The 14,085-nt window shown below is 49.5% G+C and overlaps 1 protein-coding gene across 1 annotated transcript in view; it reads right to left on the bottom strand.

Annotated features, from left to right (window-relative positions):
- The window catches only part of loxhd1a (lipoxygenase homology PLAT domains 1a), a 332,608-nt gene extending 318,930 nt beyond the window's left edge, over nucleotides 1-13,678 (bottom strand). Inside the window, exons 1-2 of the mRNA XM_072497474.1 lie at nucleotides 13,548-13,678; nucleotides 2,726-2,884 (exon numbers count right to left, since the gene is read on the bottom strand). Of these exons, the coding sequence (XP_072353575.1) occupies nucleotides 2,726-2,870 (145 nt within the window). The 5' untranslated portion in view covers nucleotides 2,871-2,884; nucleotides 13,548-13,678. The remainder of the gene's footprint in view (nucleotides 1-2,725; nucleotides 2,885-13,547) is intronic.
- Nucleotides 13,679-14,085: the final 407 nt, after the last annotated feature.

The raw sequence follows: 14,085 nt of genomic DNA, 5'->3' as shown, positions 1-14,085 counted from the left end.
GTTTGATTTCTCGATTCCACCAGATACTTCAGAGATTGTCAAATGACAACAACACAGATTTCTAGGAGGGGCAAAGCTCTCAAAGGTGAGTATTCAATGAAGAGCAGGAGGTGCTAGCCTGAAGCTACACCACCAATGAGAAATGGGTGCCTGGCAAAGGCAGATCCAATGTCACACACCATGCAGCCGAATGACAAAAGGGTTTGGCAACATCATACTGACCAACTACTAGCTTCACAAAGTAAAATCGCTGAGACTTCTCAAGAAATACTTCCCTTGGAAACTCCAGGCAGCAATACTTCAGAACAGAAACCAAACACAGAGACAAGTTCCAATTCTGTTTCTGAGGACTTTCCAATACCCATAGAGACGGACACTGGAGTAACTTCCCAGGAATTACCACCTCCTGAAGGGAACAAAGACACTTCCAAGGTCTCAAGAGCTAGGTTCCAGAACATTGAGTACAACCCAAAAGGAATAGACGTCCACCTGAGACACTGGCTTATTGAGTTGTATATCACAGAATCACAGAATAATACAGCACACAAGAGGCCCTTCAGCCCATCGAGTCTGCACTGACACAGGAAAAACATCTGACCTGCCGACCTAATCCCACTTGCCAGCAGTTGCCCATAACCTTGAATGTTATGGCGTGCCAAGAGCTCATCCAGGTACTTTTTAAAGGGTGTGACGCAACCCACCTCTACCACCCTCCAAGGCATTCCAGACCGTCACCACTCTCTGGGTAAAAAGGTTTCTCCTCAAATCCCCTTTAAACCTCCTGCCCCTCACTTTGAACTTGTGTCTCCTTGACCCTTCAACAAAGGGGAACAGTGGTTCCCTATCCACCCTGTCCGTGCCCCTCATAATCCTGTACACCTCGATCAGGTCACCCCTCAGTCTTCTCTGCTCCAGTGAAAGCAAGCCTATCCGACCTCTCTTCATAACTTAAATGTTCCAACCCAGGAAACATCCTGGTGAATCTCCTCTGCACCCGTTCCATTCAATCACATCCTTCCTATAATGTGACGACCAAAACTGCACAGAGCACTCCAGCTGTGGCCTCACCAAAGTTCTATACAACTCCAACATGATCTCCCTGCTTTTGTAATCTATTCCTAGATTGATAAAGGTAAGGGTTGCATATGCCTTTTTCACCACCCTATTAACCTGCCCTTCTGCCTTCAGAGGTCTATGGACAAACAAGGCAAGGTCTCTTTGTTCCACAAAACTTTGCAGCGTCCGGACATTCATTGAATATTTTCTTGTCACATTACTCCTTCCAAAGTGTATCACCTCACACTTTTCAGGGTTAAATTCCTTCTGCCACTTTTCTGCCCATTTGACCATCTCGTCTACACCTTCCTGTAACCCAAGACACTCAATTTCACTGTTAACCACCCAGCCAATCTTTGTGTCATTCGCAAACTTACTGATCCCACCACCACATAGTCATCTATGATGTTTATATAAATGACGAATAATAGGGGACCCAGCACAGATCCCTGTGGTACGCCACTGGACACTGGCTCCCAGTCACTAAAGCAGCCGTCTGTCATTTGGATATGGATTTGATTTATTGCCACGTGTACCGAGGTATTGTTCTGCGTACAGTCCAGACAGCTCGTTCCATACATGAAAAAACATAGGACATATGATAAATACACAATGTAAATACATAGACACAGACATTGTGTAAAGCATACAGAGTGTAGTATTACTCAGTTGAAAAGATGAGTGAAGAGATCGATTCAGTCCATAAGAGGGTCATTCTGGTAACAGTGGGGAAGAAGCTGTTTTTGAACCTGTTAATGCCTGTTCTCAGACTTTTGTATCTCCTGCCCGATGGAAGAGGTTGGAAGAGAGAATAACACACTGGGAGAGGTCTTTGATTATGCTGCCCATTTATCCAAGGCAGCAGGAGGTGTAAATGGAGTCAATGGATGGGAGGCAGGTTTGTGTGATGGACTAAGCTGTGTCCACAACTCTCTGAAGTTTGTACTCTCTAGATGTCTGTCTGTGGAAAGAGAAAGAGCATGTGTGCCCTGTCCTTTTATATGGGTTGTGTAATGCCCCCTTGTGGTAATGCCACCTCTGTGTGTCTTGACTGCTCATTGGTTGTGTCCTATTCTAAGTGTTTATTATCTGCATGTTTGCACATCATGACGTCTCCGGTGCTCCCTCTAGTGTTTACTTAGTTGTAGTGTATCTACATTAACCCCTTGTGTATATACGGTGATGCATATCGCGACAACTTTGTCATTTCAATAAGGCCTATGTTCCTTTGGTAGGTTAAAACGGGGAGGCAGGAACACATCAGGAGTGACCTGCAGCTGGCCCCTGCCATTTTAACCACATCCAAACTCTAACCTGCCTGCCATATCATTCCTGCTACAGGGGGCAAGTGGAGGTGAATGGGAACAGGGGTGATGGGAGTAAAACGTAATGCAAGACATTGAGGATGTGGAAGGTGGAGTTTTACATTGGGGGTTATAAACGAGATGTATGTTCAGTGCTATCGGTGGAAATTCAACCCAAGTGTGAATTTTATTTGCTGGTGTGTGGTTGGGGATGAATCCGGAAAGTAGATTCTCAAGTTGAATTGTCGACCTTTGGGCAATCTGCCAAAGTGTCAGGACAATTACAATTAAATAGTACTGTCGATGCTGGAAATCTGAAATAAAAATAGAAAATGTTTGACTATATCATACTAAAAGAGTCGTACCAGTCGCTGGGCGAATGCGTGGAACTGTGTTGATGGGATAGGGATCTACCGGCCGAATACTGCTGATTGAACATCGGGAGATCTGTGGCTGTAGTACTCCAGTCATCGCCGCTGAGGAATTAAAGTACTGAATCTGTGTAGGCATTTTGTTGGCCTGTCCTTGAAAAATAAGAAATAAGTAATTGGAAAATTTGGCCACAGAATGAGTATTAACAACATGGCTACCAATGATACAACAATTTTACAAATTATATAACTTTAAAACAAATGATCCCCTTCTTTTTGATCCTCCTTTTTGAAAGGTAGTGGTTCCTGTATGGTACAGTTGCCTTTGTATTGTCACACTATTTAAATAAACAAATAATAATAATCTTTTTATTGTCACAAGTAGGCTTACATTAACATTGCAATACTGTGAAAAGCCCCTAGACGCCACATTCCTGCGCCTGTTCGGGGACACAGAGGGAGAATTCAGGATTCTCAGCTGGTACGGGAATTGAACCCGCGCTGCTGGCCTTGTTCCAGCATTACAAACCAGCTGTCTAGCCCACTGAGCTAAACCCGGGGTAGATCAAATCTGATCCTGTTCTGACGTGGGACGGCCCGGTGGTACAATGCTTAGCACTACTTTCTCACAGCGCTAAGGACCTGGGTTTGATTCCAGACTTGGGTAACTGTCCGTGTGGAGTCTACACGTTCTTCCCATGTTTGAGTGAGTTTCCTCCAGGTTCCGGTTTGGTACAGTTGCCTATGTATTGTCACATTACTTAAATAAATAAATAATAATCATCTTTTTATTGTCACAAGTAGGCTTACATTAACACTGCACTGAAGTTACTGTGAAAAGCCCCTAGTCGCCACATTCCAGGGTTTGGGTACACGGAGGAAGAATTTAGAATCCTCAGTTGGTACGGGTGAGAATTCACAGTCCAAGGATGTGCAGGTTGGGTGAATTGGCCATAATCAATGTGCAGGGGTAGGGCAAGGGAGTGAGCCTAGGTAGGGAGCTCTTTCAGAGGGTCGGTGCTGAATCAATGGGCTGAATGGCCTCCTTCTGCACTGTAGGGATTCTATGGGAGGAGGGGGATTTCATTATTGGTGCTTAAATCCTAAACATACTTTTTATCTAAGCATTTAAAATTCCATAATAAATAGTGAGCAGTGGAATGCTTCTAAAGTCAGAACTGTTATGTTCTGTGTTGTAGCCGTGGTAAAGATGCACACAGAACATCTAGCTCTTTACTAGTAAGATAGTTTATTGACAAAATGAACACATGGAAAGATAACTAACAAACTATAATACAAACGGTATTGAATAATTGAATTCTCTGGGAGCTACTTCAAATGCGACTGTCCTCCAGTACGACTTACTACCAATTGCCGATCTGTGAAGTCACATGGTGGATGTCTGTCTCCACCTGCTGGTCGGAGGTCGTGGGTGGGATTCTCCGATCCTGGGGCTAAGTGTTGATGCTGACATAAACGCCAGAGCGTTTTACGACGGCGTCATCTGGCCCCTAGGAGCAGCGATCCTGTGCCGCAACGGGAGCCAGCACGGCACAGGAGCGCTTCAGACAGCTCCAGCTGCTGATACCGATGCCAGCACGGCCAGCGCGAGTTCGCGCATGCACGCTACGAGTTCACGCATGAGCGTGGGTTGCCTTCTCCGCGTCGGCCCCCGGGCAACATGGCAGAGCCCTACAGTGGCCCGGCGCGGAGGAATTTAGGCCCCCCCCCAGGATTAGCTCGCTCGCCGATTGGTAGGCCCCAATCGCAGGCCAGGCCACCTCGGAGGCCACCCTGCAGTCGGATCCCCCCTCCCCCACACCAAGACGGCCCCCGCAGCATGAACGCCGAGGTCCCGCCGGGTAGGACCACACACGAATGACGGCAGCAGGACACAGCCGAACTTGGCGGGCACTCGGCCTGTCGAGCACGGAGAATCACCGGGGGGGGGCGGGGGCGTGTTGAGCGGCCTCATTTGGCACCGCGCTGACTGCGCCGGCGCCATTGATGCAGATTCTCCGCTCCCCGGAGAATTGGCGGAGCAGCGTCGCAGGATTCGTGCCCCACCCCGGCGATTCTCCGACCCAGCGCGTTGTCGGAGAATCCCGCCACGTATATCTAACTATATACATTATTATGCATATGCATATATCTCACTATATACATTACTATGCATATGCATATCACCACAATAACCACACAGAGAGCGGTCAACAATCCATTGAGTCCATGCTGGCTCTAGAGCAATCTAGTCAGTGACATTCCCCTACGCCATCCCAAGAGCCCTGCAAGTTTATTTCCACCACGCATCCATACCATTTCATTTTGGAACCATGATGGTCTCCACTTCTACCTCAAAGGCAGTGAGTTATTGGGCAAGATTCTCCATTGTGAGTCCACCTCGCCACTGAGGATGGAGAATTTGGCGCTCAGCCAAATCTCCATTCACTTCAACGGGACCGGAGAATCTCGCTGGGGTGAATGGATGGAGAATCCCTCTGGCGTGACTGGATGGAGAATCTCACTGGGGTGAACAGATGGAGAATCCCTCTGGCATGAACGGATGGAGAATCCCGCTATCGTGAACGGACAGAGTGGTGAGTTGCTCCTTCGGAGAGTCAGCACAGAGACGATGGGCCAAATGGACTCCCTCTGTGCTAAAACCATCCTGTGATTCCTGGTCGCTACCGGTTGTGACAGATTATCACAGAACTTACAGTGCAGAAGGAGGCCATTCGGCCCATTGAGTCTGCACCTGCTCTTGGAAAGAGCACCCCACCCAAGGTCAACACCTCCCCCCTATCCCCATAACCCAGTAACCCCACCCAACACTAAGGGCAATTTTGGACACTCAGGGCAATTTATCATGGCCAATCCACCTAACCCGCACATCTTTGGACTGTGGGAGGAAGCTGGAGCATCCGGAGGAAACCCACGCACACACGGGGAGGATGTGCAGACTCCGCACAGACAGTGACCCAAGCCGGAATTGAACCTGGGACCCTGGAGCTGTGAAGCAATTGTGCTATACACAATGCTACCGTGCTTAAAGGTTCTTCCTTGTACCTAAAACATGCATTTCTGAGTCCTTGCACCATTAACTAATTAGAACATCTACCTTATTAAACTTGTAATACTCGTACACCTCTATCAAATCTCCCCTTAATCTTCTTTGCTCCAAGGAGAACAACTCCAGCTTCTCCAACCTAACTTTAAAGCTAAAATCCCACATCTCTGGAACCAATCTGGAATCTCCTTAATGTAGGAAATGGGACTAAGTGCAGCCTCGGCCACACATTCCCCGCTGAGGCCACAATCTACTCAAATGGCTGTTCGATAGCGTGGTGTTACTCAGCGCTCCGAGTGCTGGGAAACATCTGGCTGATCGCGGGCGTTATGGGACTCTGTTCTCATTCAGGTAGATCGCCCCCAAGTGTAGCCGCTGGGACTGAATTGCATGCGATTTGCGTTCCTGTTGGGGGCGCTATTCAGTAAGCAGGTCAGGACATGCAAATGGGCCAGCACTTTGCCCATGCGAATTGAGAGCAATTGCCATTGCCGCTGGTGTCTGATTTGCTGGGACTGGAATTAGGAGTGGAGAGCCTAACAAGCTGGACCTGCTTACAAGCACCCCTCTGCCCACACACTCAAGAACACATCCAGCCAAGAAGGTGGCTCCAAGGAGGCACGCTTCCTGGAGAGTGAGCTGGGCAGGATGTTAGACACAGTGGAGGAGAGGAGGGACACCCTCTTCCCCAGGGTGGGTGGAGACTAAAACTAGCTGTAGTCAACAGCGCCGGGGAGATGGTGGAGAGGTGATCAGTGCTCCCAGCCTGACCAGGAGGACTGCAACCAAGTGCCCTGAAAGGATGAACAACCCCCTAAGGGCAGCTTGGGTGAGTCACCACTCCTGTTCCCTTGGCATTACTCCCGTTTTTCACTCCTCACATCACCCCCCCAACCCCCCCCCAATCCCCTTGAGGCCAAATGCACCCTACCTTCCTGCATCTCCTTTCCAGCACGCTCTCTGACAAACCCCAACACCTGTATTATCCTCTTTGGCTAGGACACATGCCACCAGCTACAGACACCCTGTAGAACTTGCCTCTCAGCATCTCACTAGGTCTTTTCTGTGTCCCCTAGAACAAGGTGGCCCATAACTGACAAGAGCCAGAAGACCGGAAGGGGCATCCCTGACCTGCGCATGCAAACCGCTGCAGAGCAGAGGGCAATGGAGCTAGAGGGCGAGACCAAGGAAAGGGCAGTGGTTGACATGGAAGTCGCATGTAGCAACCAAATGAGAGCCCAATGCAAAGCTGATGTTCCTATAGCAAGTGAGTCACCCCTCTCCCACAGACCACTCCATCCTAAGATCTCACCATGTCTCTGGTCTTTTGTCTTGCAGGATTAGCAACAGACGAGGCCGGGCTGTCTCGGGTTGCTGCACCCCCCCCCCTCCCCCCCCCCCCCCCCAACCAGCACACCCCAGAGCACCAGTCCAGGAAAGACACCAACATCTCGTCACTGCTGTCACCTGCACCTTCCACCATCGCAGAGACTATCACATCGATGGAACATTTTAGTTAAGAGGCTCCTGGGTCACCTTCTAGTGCGCACGTCACGCATGCTGCCGCACATCAGGTGGAGGTAGGGACTCCCAAGGGAGTAGGCTGTCAGAGGGCTGCCCCAACCCAGGAACCAGCTGTAGTCCGCGACAGGTGTCACGCTTCTGGAAAGTATGGACCCATCACTGGTGGAGATGCAGACACAGAGTCAGGATTTACAGGAGGGGGTGTCAGCAACTTTGTAGTACCTGCAAGTGCAGCTGGAGGAGTCCAACCACCTTAAGGCACAGAAGATAATGTCGACAATGCGTGGTAAGGCCAGCACTGAACAGTTGGTATCCGCAATGGAAGGCCTGGGGCAAGACGTTAAAGCCATGTGTCGGGACGTCCAATGTTTGGGGCACACTGTGCGGTTGATGACTGAGGCACAGGACGGGGGAGCCCAGACGCAGGCCGACACATCCTGGACCCACATGGACATTGCAGCAGTGCTCCAGAGGTTGGCCCAGTCACATTGGTCATGGCCAAGACAATGAGAGACATGATAAAGGCTGTGAGGGACATGTCTCACTCATTGAGGGACATGTCCCAGTCTCAGTGCTCCATTGCTGAGGGCATCAGACCATGGCTCAAACAAGGACGGACCTCCAGGACTGGCAGTGACGGTGAAACCTCTGGAACTCCAACCTCACCTCCATCTCATGGAATAGCCCGTAGGCCATCCGGCACCCTGAGGGAGGAGGAAATCAGGTACAAGAAACGCCGGACAATGCAGGGTTTAATGAGAGGGAGGAACTGAAGGAGATCAATATTAGTACAGAAACGGCATTGGGGAAACTGATGGGATTGAAGGCGGATAAATCCCCAGGGTCTGGTAATCAACATTCCAGAGTGCTTCAGGAAGTGGCTCTGGAAATAGCATTGGTGGTCATCTTCCAGGATTCTATAGACTCTGAACAGTTTCTGCAGATTGGAAGGCTGCTAATGGAACTCCACTACTTCAAGGTGGAGATAGGGAGAAAACAAGGAATTATAGATCAGTAAGCCTGACGTCGGTGGTGAAGAAAATTCTAGAATCTATTATCAAATATTTTATAGCAGTGTCCTTAGAAAGCAGTGGCAGGATCAGACAGAGTCAGCATGGATTTATGAAGGGGAAATCATGCTTGACAAATCTAAGGGAATTTTTTGAAGATGTAAATAGTAGAGTTGATGAGGGGGAGCCAGTGGATGTGGTATATTTACACTTTCAGAAAGCTTTTGACAAAGTCTCACACAAGAGATTAGCATGTAAAATTACAGTGCATGGGATTAGGGATAGTGTATTGAGATGGAGAGAAAACTGGTTGGCAGACAGGAAACAAAGAGTAGGAATTAACGGGTCTTTTCCAAATTGGCAGGCAGTGACTGGTGGAGTACCACAGTAATTCACAATATATATTAATGATTTAAATGAGGGAACAAAATGTAACATCCCCAAATTTGCAGTTGAGTGTGAGGGTGATCGGTGAGTAGGATGCAGAAATCCTTCAGTATGATTTGGACAAGTTGGGTGAGTGGACAAGTAAATGGTAGTTGCAGTATAATTTGGATAAATGTGAGGTTATCCATTTTGCCAGCAAAATCGAGAAGGCAGATTATTATCTGAACGGCCATAAATTAGGAGAAGTGAGCAAGACCTGGGTGTCTTTATACACCAGTCACTGAAGGTAAGCATCCAATACAGCAGGCAGTAAAGAAGGCAAATGGGAATGTTGGCCTTCATTGCAGAAGATTCGGGTACAGAAGAATGAGGGGGGATCTCATAGAAACCTATAAAATTCTAACAGGACTGGACAGGGTGGATGCACGAAGGATGTTCCCGACGGTGGGTGTATCCTGAACCAGGCGTCACAGTCTGAGGACACGGGGTAAACCATTTGGGACAGAAAGTAGGAGAAATTTATATAATAATATAATCATAATAATCTTTATTGTCACAAGTAGGCTTACATTAACATTGCAATTAAGTTACTGTGAAAGCCCCTAGTCGCCACATTCCGGCGCCTGTTCGGGTACGCAGAGGGAGAATTCAGAATATCCAATTCACCTAATAGCACGACTTTTGAGGCTTGTCAGACAAAACTGGAGCACCCGGAGGAAATCCACGCAGACACGGGGAGAATGTGCAGATTCCGCACAGACAGTGACTCAAGCCGGGAATCGAACCTGGGACCCTAGCGCTGTGAAGCAACTGTGCTACCCACTATGCTACCGTGCTGCCAAAGCCTGTGGAATTTGTTACCACAGGGAGTAGTTGAGGCAAAAACATTGTATGTTTTCAAGAAGCAGTTAGATAGAGCACTTGGGTCGAAGAGGATCAAGGGATTATGGGGCGGAGGGAGGAGGAAAGCAGATTTGACTATTGAGTTGGATGATCAACCATGATCGTAATGAATGGTGGAGCAGGTTCAAAGGGCCTAATGGCTTCCTCCTGATCCTATCTTCTGTGTTTCTATTTGATGAGGCCCATGTCAGTGCCTCCCGCAGGGGAGGTGCTGAAACACCTCAGTGCTTCAGAATCCTCCCCACCTGATATGGGTGCATATCATGGGCAGTGGCCAGAACAGGGTGGCACCCCTTCACCTGTGACATCCGAATGTCAGCAGGACCCATCCAGGTCCAGGCCCTCCAGAGAATGGCCACCAAGGGCCTCATAGGTCAGAGGGCGAGACACGGAGCAGGCTGCCTCCACTTCTGATGTGCTGTCTGGGGTTACACCGAGAAGGAGCAGTAAGCCACGTAAAATAAGTTAGAGAACACGTAAGTTGTCACGGGTGTAGCACACAGGTGAGAGTTAGGGGTTAGGGCACAACTATGTATATACTCACCATTAAAAACTTTTGCACCAACAGTCCGATCTGCCTCTATCCTCTGTCTAATTAGGGATGGACAGGGTATGAGTGTAGAGGGTATGCCCGGAAGGGAGGTGGTGGTGGTGGTGTTGGGGGGGGGGGGGGGGGGGGGGGGTGACCTGGTGTCATCCTAAGAGAGAAGTGACAGCATGGGGCTAAGAGGTATGACCCAATGAGTGAGCCCTAACCTTTCCCCATTTCCCAAACCACACCCCATGCCACCAGGATACATTGGCCCATGGATTGGTCAGCACACATGGAGGGGGCAGACAGTGGAATGTGATCCCAAAGGCAGGAGACAGGCTTTGTCAATGACCACCAGAGCTCATCTCAAAGCAAGTCTCGTTGACAAGACCCACTGGTATTGCCAACTCAGGGCTAACACCCTGTGGTGATGCTGGTAGGACCCTCAGAACAGGGAGTGGGTGCTATACTACTGGGAGGGTGGAAGACTAAGGGAAAGGTGGAGTGAAGGGCTGGGGGACGGGGAAGGGGTGAGCTCTTATGGGGAAGGTTTCATGTTGCAGTGCGGTGGGGGGAGGGGGAGGGGATGGAGAGTTGGGACAGGGCGGCAGAGCTGCCGGTGTCCAGGCCTCTTAGTTGGCAAATCACTGGTGATGAGGTTGGCAAATCACTGATGATGGACCACACATTGGGCGGCCTGCCCTGCCTCCGGGCTCCACGCCCAGGTCTTCCTGGGCATCCTCCTCATCAAATGAGGCATGGCATTCTTCCTCCTTCTCCAGCATGTTGCCCCTCTGCAGCACAATGTTGTGATGTTCTAGACCCTCCTGAGGCTATAGTGGAGAGTCCCTCCAGAGTGGCCCAGACATCTCGAGAATGTCGATGCACCGCTCAATGACGCACCTGGTTTCTGCATGGGCGTCATTATAATGGGTGACCGCATCAGTCTGGAGCCTCCGGACAGACGTTAGTAGCCATGATCTCAACGGATAATCCCTGTCGCCCAAGAGCCAACCGCTCACACGAGAGTGGTTCCGGGAGCCTCAGAGTGCGCCAGATGGTGAGCATTGTGCTCGCTTCCGAGTATCGGGTGCAGACGTGCATAATGAGCAGCTGGTGATCACACACCAACTGTACATTCAGGGAGTGGAACCCCTTCCTATTGATGAAGGTCACCCCCTGATGAACTGGTGCCCGTAAGGGTACATGCGTTCCATTGATCAGCCCCTGGACCTGGGGCATGCCTGAAATGGCAGCGAATTCTGCTGCCTGGGTATCCTGGTGGGCCTAGTCCTGATTGAAGTGTATATAGTTCGATGCTGGGGTGCATAGGGCATCGGTCACATTGCAGATGCACCTGTGTGGATATTTGCGAAATCCCACACAGGACCCGGCTCAAACCCTGGAAAGATCCAGAGGCAGAAACGTTCAGGACGACCGTCACCATGACGGCCATCAGGAGCGAGTGTCCTTCTCCAAACCCCCGCGGTGCCAGGTGCACTGACATCTGGTGTGCCACCACCTGGCACCCAACCAGTGTATGGTCTCACTGGTTAGCCAAAGTCTAAGGTGGCACAGGTGGTGCAGTATGTCCTCGAAGGACGGGCACTGACGGTATATACGTGTCCTGATACGGCACCTCCTCCTCCTCCTCCTCCTCCTCCTCCTCCTGTTGGACGGCTAGTACTCAAGTCTCACTGGCTGGCCTCTGCTCTTCTGGGGCAGGATCCTGCCTGAGCAGGCCCTACTCCTCCAGCCTTTGTGCATCCGCAACAGCAGCTACATCCAGGTAGATAGCAAGCATAACTGGTTGTACTACAAAATTAATTCTCTGCAGGAAGAGGGGGGGGGGGGGGCGAAAAAGAGAAGAAATGTTCGCAAGATGAGTATTCCCTTGCCTATCCAAAGCCATCAGGCTACATAGTCACCCTGAGTTGGACTTCAGCGCTACTCTCAACACATCCCCCCCAACATCACCCCACCCCCACCCCTCACCCAGCCTCCTAATATGTTGCCGTCCGCACTGCACCCCTATCCCCATCAGTGAGTGGCATTGGGCCTGTGAGGTGGGAATCCTCTATCCTCACCACTTGTACCTGTCAACTGAGGTACCGGTGGCTGCTGCTGGTACCAGCGGCACCAATTCGCCTTCCGCCTAAGAGGGACGGAGCCTCATGGAGGGGTGTTGACCCGCTAATGCTATTAAAATCCATGCAAATGACGGTTTTGCATGGACCTGCTGGCACAGGGTGTAAACTTTGATTTCACCGCCAGTGAGGGACTGGAGCTGGCATCAAAGTCAGCGCCAGGCGCAATCCTGATTTTTTTTCAGTTTAGCGCGATTCTCCGCCCGATCGTGAGTCTCACTTCTGGTCTCACGATCGGGCGGACAATCCAGTCCCTGATATGCTTCGCTATGTACTCTCTCCTGATGCCCTGCCAGCTGTGAACCCCACTCCATTTCTGCTTCTCCCAAAATGTATTACTTCACATGTATTACTCACCTGTCTATGTCTTCCAGAAGTATTAGAATATATATTGGGTTAGAAGTTCCACCCACTAAAGACAATCTGGAAACATATGAACATACAAAACTAATGCACAGGAAAAAGAAGTCTGGTCTATCCACAAGTCCGGTCCGATGGCTGGAGCGTTATAACTAGATACTTTCCAACCCTCAGCCATGTAATCTCCTAGGAGAAATAACAAAAAGATAAAATCCTGGACCAAGAAATAATCTGGAAAATTCCTCCCCAACCCCCTCAGATGACCAACACCAGCCCAAGAGATCACATGCTCCAAGTACAGGTAACATCATCGCAAACAATAGCGACCCAACCAAACCTGGACTGCACCATTCTATTTGGGGGCCTGCCAGTTTCTGCTGCAGTTACGGCAGATTGCCAGTAAAACCTTTGTGGAATTCTGAGGCCTTATCTTCTCAAAAAGCGTGCTTGGGGAAACAAACAAAAGGTAGCACAGTGGTGAGCACTGTGGCTTCACAGCACCAGGGTCCCAGGTTTGATTCCCAGCTGGGTCACTGTCTGTGTGGAGTCTGTACGTTCTCCCCGTGTCTGCGTGGGTTTCCTCCGGGTGCTCCGGTTTCCTCCCACAAGTCCCAAAAGACGTGCTCTTAGGTAATTTGGACATACTTCAGTGCAGTGTTAATGTAAGCCCACTTGTGACAATAAAGATTAGTAAAATGATTAAAAACATTCCTTATCAAATAAATAATTATTGGCTCACACAAAACCTGTTACAAAAACCCAAAGACTAAACTCCAACCCAGCTTTTGCTATACAGAAGGGATGACACCAGAACATGCAAGGTGAAGGTGTCAAAAAGGCAACGAAACAGCAATACAGTGGGCCAGGTGTCAGGCTTAGAGCTTACCTTTAAATCACTATCAACAATAGGGTTCATCTGAAGTCAACTCTTATCTAATTATCCAGCTGGCTTGGCGGAGCTCTGGAAATATCTGATTCAAGCAGTAGGAAGAGGGAAATAGCTGGCGATGAGGTAAGTGGGTGAATGATTCTTGTGTTTACTGTTTGCTGAAGCTACCTCCCGGGACCCAGCTCTGTGTGTGTGTGTTGTTCAACGATTTCTGTTGCTAAGGAAGCCAAGGCAGTAACTGAGCAATTAAATAAACGTCATCGTCATTGACTTGCTTCAATTACAAATTTGCTCGAACAATATCGAGACAGGCCGGAAACAAAAACTTCAATGAAGTCTGCCTCAGAAGCGAGTCGCATGGAGGGGCGGTGCCTTGTTTTTCTGGTGTGAGGTGTGGATGCGCCAGTGGACAGGAAACGCCAGATGTGAGAAAAGGCTGATCTTTTTAAACGAGATATATTTGGCGGCAGGTTTTGACAAGGCTGCTATCTCCCAGGGCATTTTGACTCTATGTGATCGATCAATCACCTCAGAC

The sequence above is a fragment of the Scyliorhinus torazame genome, chromosome 3 (genome assembly GCF_047496885.1).
Source record: "Scyliorhinus torazame isolate Kashiwa2021f chromosome 3, sScyTor2.1, whole genome shotgun sequence".
In the NCBI taxonomy this organism is placed as follows: Eukaryota; Metazoa; Chordata; class Chondrichthyes; order Carcharhiniformes; family Scyliorhinidae; genus Scyliorhinus; species Scyliorhinus torazame.
This window is presented reverse-complemented; position numbering and strand designations above follow the sequence as displayed.